This window comes from Saccostrea cucullata, unplaced genomic scaffold, assembly GCF_032062105.1.
Source record: "Saccostrea cucullata isolate Sc308-1 unplaced genomic scaffold, CSIRO_AGI_Scuc_v1 ctg1225, whole genome shotgun sequence".
Lineage (NCBI taxonomy): Eukaryota > Metazoa > Mollusca > Bivalvia > Ostreida > Ostreidae > Saccostrea > Saccostrea cuccullata.
The window spans coordinates 59,186-84,250 of NW_026923676.1; the positions used below are offsets into that span (position 1 = coordinate 59,186).

General features: G+C 33.6%; 2 protein-coding genes across 2 annotated transcripts in view; both read right to left on the bottom strand.

Moving 5' to 3' along the window:
- LOC134264636 (uncharacterized) overlaps nt 1–12,351 on the bottom strand; it is a 35,209-nt gene extending 22,858 nt beyond the window's left edge. The window contains exons 1-2 of the mRNA XM_062746911.1: nt 11,959–12,351; nt 7,864–8,037 (exon numbers count right to left, since the gene is read on the bottom strand). Of these exons, the coding sequence (XP_062602895.1) occupies nt 7,864–8,037; nt 11,959–12,287 (503 nt within the window). The 5' untranslated portion in view covers nt 12,288–12,351. The remainder of the gene's footprint in view (nt 1–7,863; nt 8,038–11,958) is intronic.
- A 4,377-nt stretch (nt 12,352–16,728) lies between these two features.
- On the bottom strand, nt 16,729–25,000 carry LOC134264637 (putative beta-lactamase-like 1). The gene is made up of 5 exons (XM_062746912.1): nt 24,499–25,000; nt 22,883–23,059; nt 18,063–18,329; nt 17,511–17,776; nt 16,729–17,391 (listed from the first exon to the last, which is right to left on the bottom strand). The coding sequence occupies exons 1-5, from the start codon at nt 24,816–24,818 to the stop codon at nt 16,826–16,828; spliced, it is 1,596 nt and encodes a 531-aa protein (XP_062602896.1). The 5' UTR covers nt 24,819–25,000; the 3' UTR covers nt 16,729–16,825.
- Nucleotides 25,001–25,065: the final 65 nt, after the last annotated feature.

A 25,065-nucleotide genomic window follows, 5' to 3' on the forward strand; every position in this document is an offset into this window, starting at 1 on the left:
TTAAGTTTCTCCTTTTCGCTTCAATCACTTTATTATGCATATTTATAAAGTGTTTCATTTCATTGCAAAACACCATTAATCAGACGTGTTTTTAAAAAAAATTTCATATTATACTAATACACATTAACATCAAAGGCTAGAGTAAAGGAACTTTGATTTCTTAAAATATGTCATTTTAAAATACATCTATGAGGTACAAACATCAATTTTTTATAAGTTAAAAACTTCAAAGAACATTGCATCACAAAAAGATGCATAAAATGAAAATTGTTGCATGAAAAGATTTCAATTTCAAGCTTTATTTTAGAACTTTTTGATTTAAATTATACCTGGATATTGTTGATTTATTAAGAAGCATGGCCAAATTATGTCATTACCTTTAAAAATATTTCGCTACTGGAAAAATAAATGTTGATTTTTTTAAATGGGATGAAACATAAAATAAAAATGGGCTAAAGCATAACTTTGTAATAAGATAAATTATCTATCAAATTTCTAGGAGAGTTCTTCATTTAAGTTGCATAAGAAATAAAATATTGCCATTTGTGTTGTTTTGACTTATAATAAATTTTTGCTATCATGAATTTGTACATAAGAAAAGGTGTCACACGCTTAATGGAGAGAAGAGGATGCACAGGTGTCACATGCTTAATGGAGAGAAGATGATGTACAGGTGTCACATTCTTAATGGAGAGAAGAGGATGTACAGGTGTCACATGCTTAGAAAAGATGATGAACAGGTGTCACATTCTTAATGGAGAGATGATGATGTACAGGTGTCTCATTCTTAATGGAGAGAAGATGATGTACAGGTGTCACATTCTTAATGGAGAGAAGAGGATGTACAGGTGTCACATGCTTAGAGGAGAAAAGATGATGAACAGGTGTGACATTCTTAATGGAGAGAAGAGGATGTACAGGTGTTGCACACTAAAAGGAGAGAAAATGATGTATAGGTGTCACATTCTTAACTAGATGCTGTCATGAGACAGTAATACCCGCACTAAGGTGTTTGCCTCTAAATACACACTCCTTCATATGGGACTTTCCAAGGAAAAAGTCAAAATAATTCTATAATTATCACCGTACATGTATTCCTCAAATTGAGCATAAAATTTTCAGGTGACCATATGATCTATGAGCCTCATATATATATATGTATTTTGTATACTTAATTCATTACCAGTCTGAAATAACAGACTTTAATTAATGAAGTAAATTACTTAATTAGATTCTGATAAATATTTTGCCCATAATTTGGAACTTTTTAAATTTACCTACTCAACGACATAAATTATTATTTTAGTACAAAGCGTTTTTGATGAATTTATCAAAATGTGCAAACTGGTTTTAGTATTTGGTCAGGAAAAAAAAAACCCATTAAAAATACAACCCAATTAATTTGTCAATGCCTACCCCCCCCCCCCCCCCCCCCCCGCCACACACACACTCTCTCTCTCCCTCACATGTTTTAAAATAGACCTAGATGGCAAAGTTATGTTAAAACATCGTTTATTATGATAGTTTGAAATTTGTTCTTGTACTAAACAGTTTTACGTGTGAACATCTTATTGAAAATTTCTACATTCACATTGGGTTTGCGTCACCCATTATCATAGTTTTAGATATCAACACTCGGCACACCTCGGCCGATTCATACTTCATCTAATGAAGGCGACGGAATCAGCAAAGGTTTGTCGAATGAGATTATTAGCACATGTATGCTGACGGTGCAGCGTGGTCAGTTAAAATTATTTGTTTTTAATTGGATTATATGGATTATATTTCATGAATTCGTTGACAAGACCTATGACATTCGGTAAGTACAAGATTTAGTATAGACTGCATAAACAAATGGTTAGGTTGAAGTTCAAAAAGGGTCAAAGATCATCGCATGCCACAGTCGACAAATTTCACATTGTCAAGTTATCTCCCGTTGCGGACATTCAGTATATACAGGCGCAGATCCAGAATTTTTTTTTTCGGAAAGGGGGGGGGGGTCACACCTCAGACAAAAAAATCCAGCCCAAGATTTCCTGAGAAGCAAATAAAAAAAAATAATGAAAACAATGATGGTGGGGTCCATGTTTTCTAAGGGGGAGGTTGTCCAAAGTCATTTTTATTCTTTTCAGTAAATAGTCTTATTTAAATAACTGCAAATTCCAGGGGGGGGGGGGTTCTGATCTCCCTAGCCACTGACTCCCTGTGCCTGATATTATGACTCCATAATAGTAGAAAATTTTTCCATTTGACGATATATACATATTTTGTTTCCTGTGTTTATGTCTGTTTGTTTGTCCACAGAAACTTTTACCTTGCCCATAAGTTTTAAGTGGATTTGGCTACACACATGGCTTCCACATATCATAGGTAAATTTCTTTTGGCAAAACCTTTTAATGGGTACCACCAATTTTGACCTCTTGATCTCTTGACCTTGGAGTTTGACCCACTTTTACAAGAAAAATACCTTAAACTTGGCCTAAGTTTTGAACAGTTGGTGCTAGAACTTTCATGCTTAACATATGTAAACATTGTGAACTTTAAACAGGCATAAATATTTTTGACCCTAGAGTTGAACCCAGTTTAATTTTAACCTTGGCAATAACTTTTGAACAGGTGAGGAAGTACTAGGGATTTCTTTCTTATTTCACATGTGTATTCCTTGTGGCAAGACTTTCCCTTTGATACCAACAATTTTGACCCTTTGACCTTGACCTTGGAGTTTGACTTACATTTGAGAAACTTCAACCTTTGCCAAAAGCTGCCATAACAGTTGCTGTCACAACAAACAAACAAATTACTAAGAAAAACACAGTATATATGCACATTTTTTATATTCAACAGATATACTTCTGGTCATATCTCTAGTTCTTCCTTGAATCAGACATGGTGATATAAATATTTTAAAAATAATTATTATAAGAGTTGAAAAGGTTGTGCATATTAAAATATACTAAGCTCTGCGGATGAATTAGATATACCAGTTTAGCTTTATTTTGCTACCCAAAGCACCTTAATTAACTATTTACAAGCATACTGGTTTCTGAAATGTACTGTTTTCTGTTGTCCATCTGTTTGTCTGCAAACTTTTCACATTCTTAACTTCTTAAGAACCACTGGGCCAATTTCAACCAATGTACATGTAAATATGCAGGGGACTTTTTCCAACATAAATCTTCTTCTCAAGAACAGCAAGGACATTTATTGTCCCCCATTTTCGCTAAAGGTAGGGGACATTAAATCTCATTTGTTTGTCAGCCTGTCCATCTGTCACAATAAATTTGACCTTGGTCATCATAGTCATATATTTTGAATGAGAAGAGACAGGACTTCTATATTAAACATGTGTATTAGTATTTAACTGGGACAATACCATTCTAAATACACTATGATTTTTATTACCCATGACCTTGAAGTTTGACCTACTGTCATAAACAAATTAATTGTTTTAAATTGATCATTTTGAAAGATAAATGAAAGGGCATTCATATTATACGTGCATGTATATTACCTGTGATAAGACCTTTCCAAATGTATCATGTCTTTTTGATCTGTGACCTTGACCTTGAAGTTTAACTTACTTTTCAATAATGTTGTATTTCCTTTTGATTGAGAAGAGATATGACTTTTACATTTCACGTGTACATTACCCATAACAAGATGTTTCCCAACATGCTATGATTTTTTACCCCTTGACCTTGATGTTTAACCAAAATTTCAAAAGAGTGAACTCTCCCACAAGAGGATTAGGCCACTGTGTAAAATGAAGTAGGAGTTTAGGAAAGACGGGGCTTTTTGAATAAAAAACGTCATTTTTCAACCCCCATTTGACCCCCCGGGGCAAAATCAAAATTCCGAAACCTTACTACACTTCTACATGACCCCACCAATCATCTCCCAAAAGATGATTAGGCTGCTGAGTAAAATGTAAGAGGAGTTTAGAAAAGACGGGGCTTTTTGAATAAAAAACGTCATTTTTCAACCCCCATTTGACCCCCCGGGGCAAAATCAAAATTCCGAAACCTTACTACACTTCTACATGACCCCACCAATCATCTCCCAAAAGATGATTAGGCTGCTGAGTAAAATGTAAGAGGAGTTTAGAAAAGACGGGGCTTTTTGAATAAAAAACATCATTTTTCAACCCCCATTTGACCCCCCCGGGCAAAATCAAAATTCCGAAACCTTACTACACATCTACATGACCCCATCAATCATCTCCCAAAAGATGATTAGGCTGCTGAGTAAAATGTAAGAGGAGTTCCGGGAAGACGATGCTTTTAGCATAAAAAACGTCATTTTTCGACCCCCATTTGACCCCCTGGGGCAAAATCAAAATTCCGAAACCTTACTGCACATCTACATGACAGCACCAACCATCTCCGGACAGACGGACGGACATGAGTAACAACAATATACCCGAACTTTCTTTAGAAAGTGCGGGTATAATGAAGAGAACATGATGAACAGGTGTCACATTCTTAATGGAGAGAAGATGATGTATAGGTTCTCATGCTAAATGGAGAGAAGAGGATGTATAGGTGTCACATTCTTAATGGTGAGAAGATGATGTACAGGTGTGACATTCTTAATGAAGAGAAGATGATGAACAGGTGTCAAATGCTTAGAGGAGAGAAGATGATGAACAGGAGTGACATTCTTAAAGGAGAGAAGAGGATATACAGGTGTTGCATACTAAAAGGAGAGAAGATGATGTATAGGTGTCACATTCTTAATGAAAAGAAGATGATGAACAGGTGTCATATGCTTAAAGGAGAAAAGATGATGAACAGGTGTGACATTCTTAATGGAGAGAAGAGGATGTACAGATGTTGCATACTAAAAGGAGAGAAGAGGAAGTACAGGTGTCACACTTTTAATAGAGCGAAGGTAATGTCCAGGTGTCGCATACTTAAAGGAGAGAAGATGATGTACAGGTGTCGCATATTTAAAGGAGAGAAGATGATGTATAGGTGTCGCATTTCTTGATAGAGATAGGATGATATACAGGTGTCACATAATTACAGGAGAAAAATTGATTTACACTGTCACATTCTTAATGGAGAGAAGATGATGTAGTGTCACACGCTTAATGGAGAGAAGATGATGTACAGGTGTCACATATTAAAAGAAGAGAAGAGGATGTATAGGCGTCACATTCTTAAAGGAGAGAAGAGGATGTATAAGTGTCACATTCTTAGAGGAGAAAAGACGATGTACAGGTGTTACACGCTTAATGGAGAGAAGAGGATGTACAGGTATGGCATTCTTAATGGAGAGAAGATGATGTACAGGTGTCACATTCTTAATGGAGAGAAAAGGATGTACAGGTATCACACTTTTAATGGAGCGAAGATGATGTACAGGTGTCACGTACTTAAAGGAGAGAAGATGATGTACAGGTGTCACACGCTTAATGGAGAGATGATGTACAGGTGTCATATTCTTAATGGAGAGAAGATGATGTATAGGTGTCACATGCTTAGAGGAGAGAAGATGATGTACAGGTGTCACATTCTTAATGGAGAGAAGGTGATGTACAGGTGTGACATTCTTAATGGAGAGAAGATGATGTACAGGTGTCACATTCTTAATGGAGAGAAGGTGATGTACAAGTGTGTCATTCTTAATGGAGAGAAGATGATGTACAGGTGTCACATGCTTAGAGGAGAGAAGATGATGTACAGGTATCACATTCTTAATGGAGAGAAGATAATTCATAGGTGTCACAGGTATAAAGGAGAGAAGATGATGTACATGTTTCAAATAAATAAAGGACAGAAAATGATTTATACAGGTGCCACAGGCATAAAGAAGAGAAGAGGATCTACAGGTGTCATATACTTAAAGGATAGAAGATGATGCACAGTTTAAATGAGATACATGTAGGATCAAATGAAGTTAACTTTTAATCACAGGCCTTCAGATCGCTTAGAAAAAAAATTGAGGTGTTGAAAAAAAAATAAAGGTATGGAACTCTTTTCATAGGGTACCTACTTTCGCCAATAAAATTCTTTTAAATCAAATGCTTTACAATTTTACTCTCTATCCATATCTATTAAAATATAAACAATCTTCATTACTACCAAAGTTCATTCCGTAACTCCTTATACTTCTCGATATATTCTGAAATCAATTCCCAAATTGGCCTTAATTTTTTTACTCGACATCAGCTTGGGCCTTCACTAATGTAGAGCGGGTACGACGGGACAAATTTTCCCCGGAATTTATTTTATACTCGTGAATATTTGCTCATTTACATTCGAGCTTTACAAGATATTCTCTAATTTGATCATATGATCTTACTAAGTCACAAATAAATAGCGGTCTAATTGTTTTGAAAATCGAATGGTATATAATGCATTCCGGGGAAAATTCGTTCTATCATGGCTTCATTTACATTCATAATCAACATGGCGGTGCAGTTGTTGATGTCGACGTTTTCAAATTAATTTTTCGCGAAAGGAATTATTACGCAATAAACGTTACAATCTGGATTAAGAAATCCACTTTAAATTGTTGAAAGATTTTGCAAATACCATGCAACTCTTCGCTACACTTCAAACACAGTCTGTTTACATGTGAATGACCAGGGGCCCAAGCTAATGTCGAGTAAAAGAAAGTAGGTCATTTTTGAAATTGATTTCAGAATATCTCAAGAAATATATGGAATTTTGGAATGAGCTTCGGTAGAATTGAAGAATGTTAATCTATGAATAGATTTAGATACAAAGTAGAATTTTAGAGCATTAGAATAAAAAATATTTTATTAGCGAAATTGGGTACCCAGTGTAAGAGTTCCATACCATTATTTTTTTTTTTTACACACAATTTTTTTTAAGCGATCCAAAGGCTTTTAATTAATGAACAGTTACTCTCAGTAAGGTAAAATTATATAAAGTTAGATGCAATTGTCAGTCGCTAAAACAAAATGAAATCATAATGTTTTGAATTAACATTGATGTCTTTTGTTATTACGAAATCATCCTTTTTTAAGCAAAAACAAATATCAAATTAACTGTCACAGGCTGTACGACGTTGACGTATTTTACGGTAATAACCGTCAATTATGCGAGAACAAGATAGGATCATACTAGCCAACTGTTACTCACTAAATCAAGTTATAAATCATATTAATCAGTTATCAAGTGTCACTCATGCTTAAACAAACAAACAAACAAACAAAAACAAAAAAAAAAAAAAAAAAAAAAAACATAACTAACTTAACTCACTGACGTCAAAACAAAATAAGATTATAAATTTAGTAAATTGTAACAGGCTTAAACGAGATATGATCATATTAAGGTAACTTTCTTATGCAAAAACAAGACAAAAGCATATTTAAGTCACTGTCATTCATTAAAACAGGGTTGAAATGCTGTTTTGTAATAATTAACTGTCACTAATGCAGGAACAAGATAAGATGACATATGAATAATATCATATCAAGTTAAGCTCTAATACACTTAAACATTGAAATTATATACCAGGGACGTAGCATCGTTTTTGAAAGTGGATGGGGGGATCTGCTTAACTTACCGCGAAAATTGACAAGCCAGAAAAAGAAGGAAATTTGCTGAACTCAAAAATCCTACTTGTAGCGGGGTGGGGGTGGGGGGTAGTGTTAGGTTCCAACTTCTTTCCGAACTAAATTTTCTTCGTATTTTTTCATAAACTAATACAAAAGTATGAGGCCAACCGGCCTTTCAATCATTTTCAAAATAAAAAAAAAAATAAATTGTGTTTAAAAAAAAATTGGGGGGGGGGGGCTAATTTGCCCCTGCCCCCTACTCCCTTTGATGCTACGTGCCTGTAAACGTGCCTGAGCATGATATTAAAGAATAGCTTACACTGCCACTTACTCCAGTACATTCTTCCTATTTAATGTTTTATCAAGCCGCAGGTAGTTATGACTCGGGAAGCCCATTCTATGAGTCATCAAATCTAGTGTGTTCGCATAAAACGTTCGAATTTCCGAGTAATTGAAGAGGTCGCTTCTCCTAAAGAGATGTCTTAATGTTGTGGTCAAACTGTGTCTGAAAAAAAAGATTCATGAAACTTATCTAAAACAAATAATGGAATATTCTCAAAAGAATAAAGCTATATACACTTGAATGACTTGTCAACATCGTGAAATGATTACTTGCAATATGTGTAGAAGAACTTTTCTTTTTATGTGTGGAAGGAATTTTTTTTTTACCAACGTTAGTAACCTGTTCTTGAATACATATGATTTATCATTTATTTCATGATTTTATTTAATTAAATGTTTTTTTTTCGTGTACTATTCATTACCTCATTTAATATTTAAGGAATCACTGTTTAGTTAGTAGAGTATGTCAGGACATCAACGATGGTTGGAAAAGTGGGATAATTTGCATAACGTTGATGTCCCTGGAATACACTACTTACTAGACAGTGATTCCTTATATTGTGAAATAAAATTGTAAATTTAGATTTTAAAAATGTAGATCACCTTGTAATAGATTTAAATTACACGAGGTCTCCCATGTCAATTTCAATAATCCCATTGCAATGGAGAAACGCTACTTGATTAGGGTCTTGGGTCATGTTGCGAAAATAGAACCTGCTCTGCAAAGCAATTCGTTTCCTCTACCTTCCAAGAATCTATAAAAACTTTTTAATTGATCAGGTACATATAATTTATTGAAATATTCGAATATTTGACTGGGATACTTTAATGTAAGGTGGGTTTAACAAGGTCCAAGATCGGTCGAGAAAATAGTTTGTTAGAGTGCGAGTACTGAAAATTATTCAAATGTCCTAGCTACTTCTGCAATATTGACCCAAAGGCAGGTCCAAGATCGGTCGAGAAAATAGTTTGTTAGAGTGCGAGTACTGAAAATTATTCAAATGTCCTAGCTACTTCTGCAATATTGACCCAAAGGCAGATGAACATCATTTTCACTGTCTAACTTTTGAACAGTTAGAACTAGGGCTTTCATATATCACAAGTGTATTCCTTGTGACAAGATTTTTCCTTGGGTACCACCAAATTTGACCTCTTGTACTTGACCTTATAGTTTGACTTTCTTTTATTAAAAAAAAAACACACTTTAACCTTGGCCATATTTTTTTTAACAGTTTGAGCCAGGGCTTTCATACTCCACGTGTGTATTCATTCTGACAAGACCTTTCAGATGGTATAAATATTTTTGACCTGGACCTAAAGGTCTGACCCATTAAAAAAAAAAATTAACTTTGGTCATAACTTTTGAACAGTTAGAAATAGAGGGTATTCTAGTAACAAGACCTTCCTCTGGGTACCAACACTTTTAACTTTGACCTTTGGAGTTTGGCATGCACTTGAGAGAATTAAACCTTCACCATAAGCTGTCATACGGGGCTTCAGTGTTCCACAAACAAATCTTGTTTGTCTTAATTTTCTTTCAGAATTTACTAGTTAATGTTCTTGGCAACACTACATTTTTAGCCGGGCTCATTTCTCGTAGAGAAATGCCCGGCTATTGCGACGGTGAGCAACAGAAAATGCTGCTTCTTCACCGCCAAATTAAATTTACGAGTTAGAATATAGTACGTCTGCGCAATCACCTTTGAGGCAATACAGACACTGAATTAAACTTTCATAGTTAACTGAAATTGTCAAAAAATAATTATTGTAAAATACTTTCTATCGTTTTCGCTGATTAACTATTTGGTTAAAATACCGGTATGCGAAAGGTATTCAACAGGTATCCCTGTCTGCGTCATATTCTATAAATAAAGGGTGTACTATCAGGCTGATACAAATGCGGGGAACATCATTAATGACTTGATGTACGCTTTAATGCAAAACTCCCCGCTGAGGACCCATCTGTGCATAATTGTGTGACCTTAAATAATCTTGCTGCATCAGTGTTTATTTACTTTTGTTGGTATGTAAAACCCCGAAATAATACATGTGACAAATATTTTACGCTGTTAAATTCTAGCTACATTTTAATTAATTTTAAACCTTTTTAATGCTATATATATGGCATAGATATATATAATCATCTTTTCAATGGCTGAATCAGCTTGATTTTAAACTGTCATCGTGGTCTTTGTTCATTACCCTGTAAATGAGCCCGGCTTTCAGTACTTCTGAGTACTTTGATTTCTATTGCCCTCCTGACATGGTATAACATTTTGTTAAATATAAACTTGATTAAACAAAAGTTACTACAGTTCACATTTAAAGCTCAATACTTTAATATTATCAGGAAAGTCTGTATTTTCAACATAAACCATTTTTATTTATTTCACAGATCTCCAAAAATATTGAATTTTCAAAATGTCACAAAAAGGAGTTGCGCTTCTGACAATTTTAGCCTTTTTGGGCATAACATTTTTTGTGAATTGAGATATCAACGAGATATTTGGCAGGTACGAGAATTTAGACATTTTTAAATACATATGCTGAGACATAGAATCAATTTTCATTACCTGTATTTTTAGTGTGGGTTGATAAATATACATTTGGTCATTTTTTGCTTCTATGCAAACCGTAAGAAGAAATATTATCAGGAACACAAATCTGACGGTTTGTGTTAAAAAAGTCACCTTTTACCCTCATTTGACCCCTATGGTGAATCATCTAACAGGACCATATTTATCCTTTTCCAAGTGATAAATAAATGATAGCTTTAAGTTAAACAGGGGTTTGAGGAAAAAGAAAGTGTGATAGGTGGACAGTGTAACAGCAATATACCCAAACTCTTTATAAGAAGTACAAGTGACTTCACATTCTAAACGTATAAGAAATTGAAATAAATACAAATTAATGATAACAGGCAAATTCAAAGATTCCCCCGCTTTCGGTGTCTTTGACGATGAGATGTCATTGATATGATATATTGTGTCAAATATGAACGCTATGTCATTCAGAAATTATCACCGAAGTTGAATTTTTTTAAAATAAGGTCAATCTTGAAGGTCAAGGTCAAGTTGTCAGAAATCATAGCATACTCGGAAATATCTTGTCACAGGTAATGCATAATGCACATATCAAATATGAAAGCCCTATCTCATCTCAATCAAAAGTTATAAGGAAAAATTTATCATAAAAAGTAGATCAAACTTCAAGGTGAAGGTCAAAAGATCAAAAGTCATAGTGTATTTAGAAAAGTCTTGTCACAGGCAATACACAGGTAAAATATGAAAGCCCTACCTCTTCTCATTCAGAATTCATGACCCAGGTTTCAGTTTTTGAAAAGTAGGTCAAACTTCAAGGTCATGAGGTCAAAAATCAGTGTTTTTAGAAAAGTCTTGTCACAGATAAAACATTTTAATAATGGCCAATTCAAAGCAATGTTTAATTTTTTTGAATGTAGATCAAACTTGAAAGTCAAGGTTGCGGCACAAAAAATCATAGTGTATTTATAAAGGCCTTGTCACAGGTGATATACATGTATAAAGTCCTATCTCTTCTCATTCAAAAGATATGACCAAGGTTAAGGTTTTTGTGACGGACGGACGGAATGACAGACGGACAGACAAATGAGATTTAATGCCCCTCGCTTTTACGAAAGCTTGTCCCCTCGTTTTCGCGAAAGCGGGGGACAATAAATGTGTTTATTTTTAGACAAGTTAATATTTTTTACCTTGTTGATTTTCTTATATATACATGTAAAGTATATAAAACAAATACAAAATTGTCTTTCTTATGATATATTTAAGCTGAAAATCTGACCCTCAGAAATACATACTTTACCCCACAGGCCTTTGGATCGCTTAAAAAAATTGTGTGTTAAAATTATTTTTTTTTTCAACACCTCAATTTTTTTTTCTAAGCGATCTAAAGCCCTGTGCTTTACCCTATATCAGCACTGATATAAAAAGCTTATCTCAAATGTCTACCGGTATTATTCGTGAATGATTTTTTCCATTTTTATTTCCTCTGTTTGAGATATCTTTCCGATCAGCTTGATCGTTATGTATTTCCAATTTTTCCATACCTGGAATTCTCGCCAAAGTATTTTTGGATCAGTAAGTTGGTAAACACTTTCGTCAGTGACCCGATACCAAATAAGGTTCTTGTGGTCACTGGTTGTTTAGTCTTTAAGTCCTCGACACCAAATCCTTCTGCAAAAACAACATTGCCATTTTTGACCACCACAACAGCCATGCCTGGGTTTACTTGTTGACGACATTTTGTAAAAACCGGTGTCAGCAAGCTATAGATTTTGGTCTTCGTGCTCATTTCTGCCGAAGTAACGGAAGAAAATACCAGAAGGAACACAAAATTCCTCAAACAATGTGATGTAATGAATTCCATCGAATACATTCGTTCTTATGTTGTCAATAATTTAATAAAACAGTGAGCTAGTATGATTTGTAATAAATCTTGCTATTTTAATTTGCATATTCGTGTCATTTTCCTGACAGTGTCAGACTGGAAAGAACAAAACTTCATTGAATTACCGCAGCTGTAGATTTTCATTATGTCTCTTCAGGTCTAAAGTAATACTCAATCACCATGCAAAAGATGAGGTTTACTGTTCCAAAGTAATTTTTATAAAATGAAAATTAACTGAGGTATTTGTCAGAGTTAATGTCGCATGGAACAAAACTGGTAATGTTCGCATAAGCATAATTTTATGGAGATTATAATTTAATTGCGAGGTGGGTTGATGGTAATTAATGAAGCACCGTGACAACTTTTGATTACAGCATTTCGACTTTTACTGTCTTTTAACAAATTACTTTCACATTCAAATTTATAGCTGAGCGTAAGTAAATTGTAGGTCTTAATTTGTTAATGTCATCAAAGAAAAGCAGGATGAAATCTTGTTATTGTTCCACATTATTTTGCCCGCACATTTTTGAGGGCAACTTTTTATCTTTTTTATTTCCTTTTTAAATATTATATCCTTTTTTCTTCTGTAAACATTACACACACACTCTCTCTTTTCCCTTCACACACACACCCTCTCCCTCACACTCTCACAGAGAGAGAGAGAGAGAGAGGTGTAAAATAATTTAAGTGGAATATAAAACCAGGAAATTTGAGGCGGGGTTAATTTTGTATAGACTTTCACAATATAATTATATATCTTAATCTGTGTGCTGGATAACTTTGTCTCCGAACACTATATCAATGTTGTCAATGGAAAACTCTAGCATCCTTTTGATTTCAGCTGTGTACATGTATATACGCAATTTTCAGAAGTAGAATTCAATCGCTCTACCTCTCCCGTCTGTATGTCTTTCTCTCCATCCCCGCCCCCCCCTCTCTCTCCCCCTCTCTCCATCTTATCCATTTTCTCTCTCACCCCTCCCTCCCCACTTATTCCCCCTCTCTTTCTTGCTTGTGTCAGTAGGGGGTGAGGGTATTAACATTTTCTTTCTTGAAACATGTTTTATTATAATTTCTTAGGCTATCTCAGTACATTCTAAAACAATTTGAAAGTCTTCATTATATAAGGGAACTGGAAAAACCTCTCTTTTTATCTCTTGCATACCTTGCTGTTCGATGATAGGCATTTTTACCTGATGAAAATAAATATTTATATAATTTTTTAAGCATTCCAATAATAACATGAATGTAGTTTAAAATATCCTGCTTATCTCAAAGGACGACTCTGAGATAAAAAAAATACAAGAAATTTCACCTCATAAGCCCCTCTCTTAGAATCAATACATATACATTTAGACTGTGTAAACATTATCGTTTATCGTTTATGGTCTGGCTTTTGTCTTTTAGACAAATCAAAAAAGTTTTTAGATTTAATTTTTGATGACAGAAGATATGCATATTCCTGGGACCCGTTTCACAAAACTATCTTATGACTAAGATCTGTCTTAAGACCGAAAATTATCGTAAGATCGCACCTTAGCCGTTTCACAAAACTGTCATATCTTATGATAATCTTAAGATCTATCATAATCTTAAGACAACTAGATACTTGTCTTAAGTCTAAAGTGAAACTTGCGACAGTATGTATTTTGGCTAAAAACCGAAGTATATTTATAGAAAACGGTTTTTAGAGATGGAGCAATCCTTTGGACTATATCCGGCCAGTCAGAACAATAACACCCCCCCCCCCCCCCAAATAATTTGCCAAAAATATACAATAGCAAAAATAAAATGTACCTAATTTATGTTTTTCCTCTTTATTCATTTCAAGACATTTTTCTTTGGTTGTGCCCCCTCCCAACTGAAATTGCACCCCCAAAAACATTTAATGCTTCTTAGGACCATGTGCATTTACATGGATTTGATAAGTTCATGAATTTTACTTTGCTGTAATTTATTTTGTTACATTGTGGCATACAATATATAAATGGTGCTGTATGCACATGCTTTCTTTATGTTTTTTATAATAGTATTGAAACCGTAAATTTTTGATTGGAATTTTTTCTTTCGTTTCTCTTCTTTATCTGTAGGCATTAATATTATGTTGCAGTATCGTTGAAGCGTTTCAAAGACACCTGCATCGAATTAATTATATGAACGAACTTTGAACAAGATTTGGTGTTTCCAAAGGAGTCATTGTTAAAATCGTTTATTCAAAGCTTCAAGTACTCTAGTCTAGTAGATTTAATTAAAAGTAATCACATGCATTTTTTGTCGGAAACTACTATTTCCTGAGCTTTAAGTTTTTGCCAGAATTTATTTTCATGTATGATAGCCTTAAGATTTCAGTTGCACTATTTCATTACTTTCATGTAAGCTGTTTTCATATTACGAACTAATTTCTTGCAAGGAAAGACACATTGGTTAGGTCACATGGTTCTTTTTTAACTTCCTTGTGCATATATCCTAGAAAGACCACTCGAAAATGTTATCATTTTTTTTGAAATCCGGTAAATGTGTATCTAGTTCTGAACCAAATGTCCTTAATTCAAACACATAAAAAGAACACATACATTTAATAATGAATTTATATTCAAATTGTGATCTCAAAGAATTGGTGGACTACAATGTATGTGTTCTTTTTATGTGTTTGAATTAAGGACATTTTTCATGATTAAAATTCCACAAAGCGACTCAATTTTCAACGGACTAGGGTAAAAATTCAACACCTACATTATGGTCTCAATGGTTCGTACTTCTCAGTGTTCACAGTTGTGTACAATTGGAACATGACTGTTTCTGTATTCAGCAAATGAAATAGATCTATGCAAAGCTTAAAAAAATAATATATAAGGCTTTAACTAATTTTACCCTTTGAACTTGAACAAAAGAGTTTTTACCCACTTTTAAAAAACTTAAACCTTGACCATATCTTTTGAACAGTTAGAACTAGGGCTTTCATTTAATTTTCACAGGTGTATTGCAAGTAGCAAGACCTTCCTTTGAGTACCAACACTGTTGACCTTGACCTTGGAGTTTGACATGCATTTGAGAAAAGTCAACTCTCGCCATATGCTGCCATACAGGGGCATCAGTTTTTCACAAACACATCTTTTTTGGGTTGAAACTGCAGTATATCTAATGAAAAATTCAATTCTGATTCCAATTTCTCAATTATTAAAGACGATGAAGACAAATATAACTTCTTAAAATCATTTATTTTGATTTGGCGATTGTGGCCACGACCTACATAATACAATATATACTTTATTAATCGTTATAACATAACTCCTTATAAACCTTATCCTTATAAACCTTATATCCTTATCCTTATAAACCTTATATCCCTATCCTTATAAACCTTTTATCCTCATCCTTATAAACTTTATATCCTTATTCTTATAAACATTGTATCCTTATCCTTATCAAGTCCTGAAGATTTGAATACTGACAACATTTAAGCTGGTACTGTGTTAGCAGATACTCAGCAGAAGTTGTGAAAAAAATACTTATATCATGGAAGGCGTCTCGAAAAACCGCCGAATGGTTGTCCGTTGAAAATGACAACCACCGCCAACGAAGTTAGGTGGAATGAGAGACGCAAAAATATGTGTAGGCGTGACCACATCTTGAAGCTCAAACTACATATTTAACCTTTTATAGAAAAACATATTCTTGTAAAGCCCTTTGTAAGTTGTATAGCATTCACATCCGGAAAATCGATACGATTTGTTTGTATGCCCCGAAGATTAATCGAAGATTCTTGTGTATATAGTTTTGCCCTGTCAGTTTGTCTGTCTGCTTGCTTTTTTGTTTGTCCGCAAAAAATTAAAATTACCCATAACTTTTGACTGAATTGGACTATAGCTTTCATATTTCACAGGTGTATTTCTTGTGAAAAGACCTTTCTTAGTATACCAAATTTGACCTTTTGAACTTGACCTTGGACAAAAAAAATCAACCAAACTTTAACGTTGGCCATAACTTTTGACCAGTTAGTGCTAGGGCTTTCATACTCTACATCAGTTTTCACTGTGACAAGATCCGTCAATGGGTATAAATATTTTTGACCTTGACCTTAAAGTTTGACACACTTTGAAAAAATTCTTTAACTTTAGCAATAAGTTTTGAACAGGTAGTACAAAAGCTTTCATATTTCACAAGTGTTTCCGTGTGAAAAGACCTTCCTCTAATACCATTTTGTTGACATTTTAACGTTGACATTGGAGTCTGACGTGCATTTGAGAAACTTAGTTGTAAACTTTCGCAATAATTACGATGCCTTTTTCCGGGGGGGGGGGGGGGGGGGGGTCATAAGTGTTTTACAACCACATATTCTTTTTCTTATTCACGCCCATGTTGGGGAACAGGTCATGAAACTTATAAAAGTACCCAGTTTATTCGAAATGCATTAAAACGCAAAAAAGTGTTTTATTCGAGAAAATCATCGCAAATTTATTCATTCTTTAATTCCAAAGTTTTGCTCTATAATTCAAAAAAGCGTAAAGAGTTTATTACACAAGCGATTATGGTTGTGCAGGAACGCCAACTTTCATAAAATCAGCATCTTCAAACATGTTTATATTTGCACTTTCAATTAGATTTGTTCCTCTTTGTTCTCTAAATTTCATTGAGCTTATATCAATGACGTGTTTACTAAGTCCCTTTGGAATCATGTGAAATCTCGGTTTCGTGGAATCTTTACGCTTTAAGTCAAATTGACCTAGTCCATAGTTCAGTTCAAGTCTTCCGAACACTTCTCTAACTTCCAATGCACCATAGAGCTCGTTTACGTAAGTACCAACGTAATCAGTAATAGGTCGATTTAGCGGCACTTCCGTCATATTGAGTGGTGCTTTTGGTGCAGGAGGAACTTTCCATGGACTAGGAAAGGCACACAGTAAGGTAGAATTTAGCCAGGGCGTCTCCTTATGATACAGATCAGCAATATAAGAAGCGAGGGTTGTTCTGAAAAAGTCATGTTTATCTTCACCTGACATGGCGATAAAAATTCCTAGGTTTGTTTCTGGAAATAATGTCATAATTGTGCTGTAACCAAATAGATCCCCTGCTTGTTCCACTATTTTCCAACCTAAAATATAGCAAGAAAATCTTTCAAGTAAATTAAGATTTGATGCTCAAATTAAGGAAAATCTGAAGGATAGGTACTTACAATCTAAATCAGTAAATATTTATTCTGAGAACTGTTACCTCTGTAAATTCCAGTTTTTACTCCAAGACCGACCCCTGAATGTGTACGTGTCACCGGGACACCCTCCGCTTTTGAAAAATAGTCCTCAACGCTTGGTGACTGGATTCTATTCCATGGCTTGAACATATATTTAAAATCTTCCTGATCGATGAGTGGCACAGATGAGCCCGGGATAGTACCGTTGCCGAGTAAGAAGATCATGAATCTCGCCATATCATTTGCACTACTCAGAACGCATGAATCTCCACAGAAACGAGTCCACACCCTAAAATTTGTACAAGCCATTGTAAAATATAAAAAATAAAAATAATTGAATTTGTGAGTATGAGAATAAAACAAATGTTGACGATATAAACTGTTCTTATCCTTGTATGCTGAGTTTCAGCTTTAATTGGGTTATTATTCATCGTTTTAACAATTATAGTTATCAGGATGAAGAAATTGAAATTTTGAAAGAACACTTTAGCAACATTAATGCTGAACAGATTTAACAAAAGTCAATAACATTAAAATTCTGAAAGAAAACTTGAGTAAGTATCGATGAATCGTACTTTAGAAACTCGTACGGTACGGGGTACAGAAGTCCCTCGTCCTCAACATAGCCTCGGGCCACATCTTCCATGAGTGGGTTTAGAGTTGTGAAAAAAGTGGTTGACGGTATTCCAAGAGGATTAAGCACATATTTTCTTAACATATCCTCCCACGTTAAACTAAGAGTATCAATATCTTCTGATATTTTAGCGATGATTCCATACATCAAATCATTGTAATAAAAACTGTCACGAAAACGGCCTTTTGGATTCATATGATGCACTCTCCTACAAATGAAAAAATGATATGAAAATTATATTACACTGATTTTATTGTAGGAAACAGCAACTATATTATTTTGAGTTAATGCAAAGATCAAATCTTTTTATTTGCGATTTTTTTTTTAATCGAATATTATTTTTGTCAGGAAGGACAAAAAGATATACTTATATAGTCTGACAAACAGTGTAAATGTCACCACTTATTGTAACATATCTCAAAATACATGAAATTTTAAGATACTTTGGCTCCCACTGATGAAAGGCTACGGAAAATTCCGAATAATACAGAAACAAAATATCTAAAGTGACAGCCAATCAGGCGATGTTATATCTCCGTAGATTTTTGAATTCGCCGCCCTTAAAAATAGGTAGCAAGCAACAGTTCCTTCGATGAGACCTTAAAAACCGGGTCCCATGTCACAGTAGTAACTGCAGAACTGTAGCATTATGGTTTTTTATTACACACTTAGTAATAAATACAGGTTTTTTGCATATGCGATATGGCTGACGTCACAATAGCCGTATCAACCCTGCAGGGCTGATATGGATTTGCGGGGCTGATATCCGTATCAGCCCTGCAAATCCATATCAGCCCTGCAGGGCTGATACGGCTATTGTGACGTCAATATCACACCCTTAGTAAATTAAACCACAATAACAGTACTCATACACAATTTTTGGTGGGTTCATATTCTCTTAATTTTAACTTTTTGAAAATAAGGTTAATCTTGATTTACAAATACATGTAATACTATAGAATATTTTCAAATTACGAATCAAGTGCATTGAAATAGAAATAGAAACAAACCCAAATCTTATGAGACATTAGACTATGTACATGTATGTAAGAAGTCCATGCATGATTATTTACTTATTTTCTTCTCAACTGTATTTTATTACTAAGTATGTAATAAATATAATAAAACATACCCTTTTCCACATCACATCCTGTATCAGCCCTCGACCAATATCAGCCCTCGGGCCTTCGGCCCTCTGGCTGATATTGGTGTCTCGGGCTGATACAGGATGTGATATGGAAAAGGGTATGTATTATTCTCTATATATATTAGTCTTTGACTATAACACTACAGATCCCGTAATGCAAAAAAGTGCAATTTACAGCGCAAGATTGCGCACTGTTTGGAAGAATTTCTCCAATTTCCAACTTTGGTAAATCAACTATCTTTTCTTCCTTAATTCTAGACACGTTTTTAAATAAATTTGTACATTTTCCTTCATCTGCCATTGTATTCTAGTACTTTTATTTCCCATTGTATAGTAGAACATCTTCTTCATTTCCCATTGTATAATTGTACATTTTCTTTTTTCCCCATCGTAGAATTGTACATGTTCTTTATTTCCCATAGTATGATACATTGTATAATAGTATATGTTCTTTTTTTCCCATTGTATAATAGTACATTTGACTTCCCATTGGACAATAGTATATATTCTTTATTTCCCATTGTATAATATCATATGTTCTTTAATTCCCATATTGTATTATAGTTATGGCACGCCAAATTCCCAAAAATGAGCTAAACATAGTTTCACAATTGATAAACTAGGTTTATCGACTGTTAACTATAGTTTACAAACCGTAAACTATAGTTAACGATTCGTTAAGTATAGTTTTCATCTGTAAAACTATATTTAACGGTTGTTAACTATAGTTTACGAATGCTAATCTAAGTTTTTCTGTCTGTAATAAAACGTTAACAATAGATTTTGTTGATAAACATAGATTCACGTCTGTAAACTATAATTTACGATCGTTAACTATAGTTAAGAGTTGTAAACCATAGTTCACAAATCGTGAAACTGTATTTATCAGATAATCTAGGTTTTGCGATCGCAAACGATTGTTTTTGGTGTTAAGTATAGTTTACAGTTGTGAAACATAGATTATCGCGTTAACTATGGTTTACAGATGTAAAATATAGATTAAAGTTGTTAACTATAGTTAACAGTCAGTAAACTATAGTTTACAACCGATAAACCTAGTTTATCGACTGTGAAACTATGATTAGCTCATTTTTGTGAATTTGGCGTGCTAAACATAGTTTCACAATTGATAAACTAGGTTTATCGACTGTAAACTATAGTTTACAAACCGTGAACTATAGTTTACAATTCGTTGATTATAGTTTTCATCTGTAAAACTATATTTAACGGTTGTTAACTATAGTTTACGAATGCTAATCTAAGTTTATCTGTCTGTAATAAAACGTTAACAATAGATTTTGTTGATAAACATAGATTCACGTCTGTAAACTATAATTTACGATCGTTAACTATAGTTAAGAGTTGTAAACCAAAGTTTACAAATCGTGAAACTGTATTTATCAGATACTCTAAGTTTTGCGATCGCAAACGATTGTTTTTGGTGTTAAGTATAGTTTACGGTTGTGAAACATAGATTATCGCGTTAACAATGATTTACAGATGTAAAATATAGATTAAAGTTGTTAACTATAGTTAACAGTCAGTAAACTATAGTTTACAACCGATAAACCTAGTTTATCGACTGTGAAACTATGTTTTGCTCATTTTTGTGAATTTGGCGTGCCCTATATAGTGCATTTTCCTTTATTTCCTGTCGTATAATTGTTATGTTCTTTAATTCCCACTGTATAATAATAGTACATTTTCTTTTATTTGCCATTTTATACAAGTACATATTCTTTTATTTCCCATTGCATAATATGGATGTTCTTTATTTCCTTTTGTATAATAGTACATGTTCTTTTTTCCTATTGTATAAAAGTATATGTTCTTTTCCCCCATTGTATAAAAGTACATGTATATGTTTTTTTCCCCATTGTATCATAGTACAGGTTATTTCATTCCCCATTTTAAAATAATGAATGTTCTATATTTTCTATTGCATAAAGTACATGTTCTTTATTTCCCATTGGATAATATTACGTTCTTTTATGTCCTAAGGTATAAAAAGTACATGTTCTTTATTTCCATTTGTAACACATGAAGGCAACACAGAGTTTTTGAAATATGAATTACCTTTGCAGACAAGACAGGGAATTAAAAATCACTAGTACAATAATTTTATGACGATATTTCCGTATCGCCTGATAACAAAAAAAGCTTCATTGACAATGCTATTAGTAAAGGTCAAAAAATTATCCAGCACCGACCACCGATATTTAACACACTTTAAATGCTGTTTTTATATGCATATGACATCACAGGCCTGTATCATTTTTCAAAATAACAAAATTATCATTTTCCAACAGCATACAAAACATTATTAGTTTTGTTTGACTAATATTTGAAATATTCAAAATTTTCTGGGACAACCCTCGTATAACCACTGAATTTTATATAAACATGTGTACTGTGAAATAAAAAAAAATCGTGGGGGGCTAATTTTTGTTGTTTTCAAGGTATGAAAAGACCCATGAGTTCATGTCCACAACGAAATGTAAAAGAATGGAGGCGTACAAGGCGAGGACAATCCTCCGCTCTGAGAATTAAGACATTTTTCTCAATTCTAAAAGTTCATGAAAGCTATGGCAGCCATGATGTTTGTTTACATGAGGTAAGATCGAGCTACTGTTTGAAGTTAAAGGTACATTTATTAAATCTGGAAGAAGGGAGGCGTACAAGGCGAGGACAATCCCCCGCTCTGAGAAAAGACATTTCTCAATTCTGAAAGTTTTATTTTTCAAAATTATATGGTTCATATCATCTTTTACACATTTAATTCTGTATTTCATTGTTTAATATTTTATTAATAATTTATTGTTCACTCATTTTTTTTAGATATGTGAAAACAAAAAAAAAAAGCTTCACATATGATTCAAACTCTCTCTCCATAGCGCAGGTTTTGGTGCTAGACTTACCGCGTTAACCAAAACGCTACGAAGTATTTGGGTTATTAATGTCTGTCAGTGTGATTTAAATGGTTTGTTGAAGCATACATTTTTTAAAGAAATGTTCGATTTTCATATAGAATATGTTCAGATTCCATTTTTGGACAGATGAAATAGATTTCACATTTACGTTTCCATTATTTGAGCGTCAACGAAGAATGGAGACTTGACCCATTCATGTTCAAAATTCATTTTGTATGGCTCTAGTAAAACCATGCTTAACTGTCAACTTTGAAAAAAAGATTTTCAAATAGTAAGTCGTTCAGTAAAATAAAATAATAAACTGTTTTGAAGATGACATTACTGAGAACATGATTTTAGAAAAATATAACTTTCCCGTGAATTTTGAAAATTTAGAAACATATTTTCTCAGATGGGGGGATTGTCCACGCCTAGTACGCCCTCCCTCTTTTACACAGGCCTACATAACTACTCAACAATTCTTCATCCACGAATTCAAATCCTCACGAACAAAGAGTTTTCACTAAAACCACGAAAATTTGACCCCACGAAAATAGGTGATTATATATGTATATATATTTTTTGGAAGACGTACATGTAGTCTCGTAACTGCAGCGGCGACGCGCGTTACTAAGTTTACACATACCGTTGCATTTATGAGACTGCATCATTCAAAAGTTTGAATTATATATCAAATCAACTTACATCATGATCTTGTCCCTGGTCATCGTTAGGTTTAGACGAAGGTATTTGTGGTTCTCAAATCCCATTCTGTGCGTCATCAGATCTAGCAAGGTAGCGTATCGAGAACGCAGGTAAGAGTGCTTGAAGAGTCCTTTATGTTGGAAATAGTTCCTTAGCGTTGTATCAATACCCTTTTTCCTGCATTAAAGAGCATGTAAAATAAACAAAAATTGTTGACTGATCAGAATTTTTATATAAAATTGTATATAAATGTGATATTCCACATTAATTGATAATTATTTTATGGGTAAAGGAAATTATCAAATTAATCATTGATCCCCCCTCCCCCTGGAGCCATTGTCTTCTTAAAGCTTGAGGATGAGACTCAAATTTTCCTGGATGTGAATTGTTATTATAACTCTAGCAGACATAGAAAGGAGTTTCGGGGCCCCTTCCTCTTAATTTTGTTTGCAAAAAATTACCTATGATTATTAAAAAAGCAATTTGCGTATCGAATCAACTATGCGACGAAAATTCCATTTACAGATGACAACAGTGCTACGTGTAGATAAATTTAAAAAAGTTTGACAAGGAAAAAGTTTAAATCATTTTTGTCATAAAGTTTTTTCTTGTTAGGTTAACCATTTACTTTTTTTCTACATTCAGCCATAAAAATACCCTGCAATATTGGTAGATGCAGAAAGTCGTTATTTCGCATTATTTGTAATCATAATATTTTGACATTATCTTAAAAGACAACAGCCTGAAATAAAAAAAAATTGAAAAAAAATAAATGTGGGTTATGCTTTCAGTCTGTATTAATACTTCTGTATTTTTGGGAAATTCTTACTCTACAATTTGGACATTACTATTACAATTGGCTGCAAAATTTAGAAGGTTACAAATATGTGTAGTTGAATTTTTTTACTGAGGGATTGTGATTTTTTTTTTCTTTTTCAAAGGGTAGTGTTTTGTAGTATGACAGTTAAGACAAAGAGACAAACCTCTATAAAGTAAACATCAAGTGTTCAGCTTTTTACATTTAAATGACATAGAATTTATGTAGAATTATTATATTGCAATTACATGTAGTATTTATAGAAAGAACTTTCGAGTAAATGATGAACTCATAAACTCCTCAAAACTTAATAATCTTTCTCCATATACCATTCATTTTTCTTAGCACATGTTTTAAAATGCTGGAAAGTCTTCTTATTGGTTCATTGAATTTTTGTAGTAGTTTGTGAGGTAACAACAAATCTTTTTCAGGGCAGACTATCTGAATTCAAGAATCGCGAAAACTCGAATAAATTAAGAAAATTAAAAAGGTAATGAATTACTATTGACATAAAATTGATACTTCAGTCATTATTTAGAAATGGAATTTTTATCCTGTACGTTAGGAAAAGCATTAAAGCTCATTTATACGAAAATAATTTTTTCCCCCACAAATAATACTCTTATCTTTTATTTAAATGGGTTTCTTTAAATTCAAATTGAAATGAAAAATTTCGAATCAAAATATCAATTATCAAAAATTCTTCTTACTGGATTATATTTTGTGGCACAATGAACTAATGTAAAGATGGCAGATTCAATGTCTATTTAATGATTTTTCGGAGCTCAAAAGTTCTTACCGCAATCTTTCAGTTGAATTCATTACCGTCAACGTTAAAACGTTTGCAAAAACTTGAGAAAGAGATCCAATTCCAAATTTTGTGTTGGTAGTCACTCTATTTGCTAAGGTCATCGGATAAGCTTTATCCTTGACCCCAAGTGCATGAGTAAACTGTACTTGTCCATCCTTCACAACGGCCACGGCTAATCCAGGATTCACCCCGGCACGACATGCTCTGTAGGCATTTTCAAGAGTCGTTTTCAAATACATTTGAAGTAATTGCTGGCTTTGACACATCCAAACAGAAGCAAAAATCAGAAAAAATCGCAGAGCCGCCATGGCTGAGATTTTGCTTAAGTGTTTTCCACGCACGTTTTACTTGAATTGTAAATATATACTTAGTTTTAATATATTCTATGATGATGCATATCTGCAAAACTTGACAACTGGTGAGATAGCCATTAAGTTTGACAGTCGGGATGAGGAGTCAGGAATCTGCTTATTTTTTCTGTCGTGCAAAGAACACTCTCATACGTGTTCTTGAAAATAAATATTGAAGATATGCTTCTAACCACACCCACTAAAT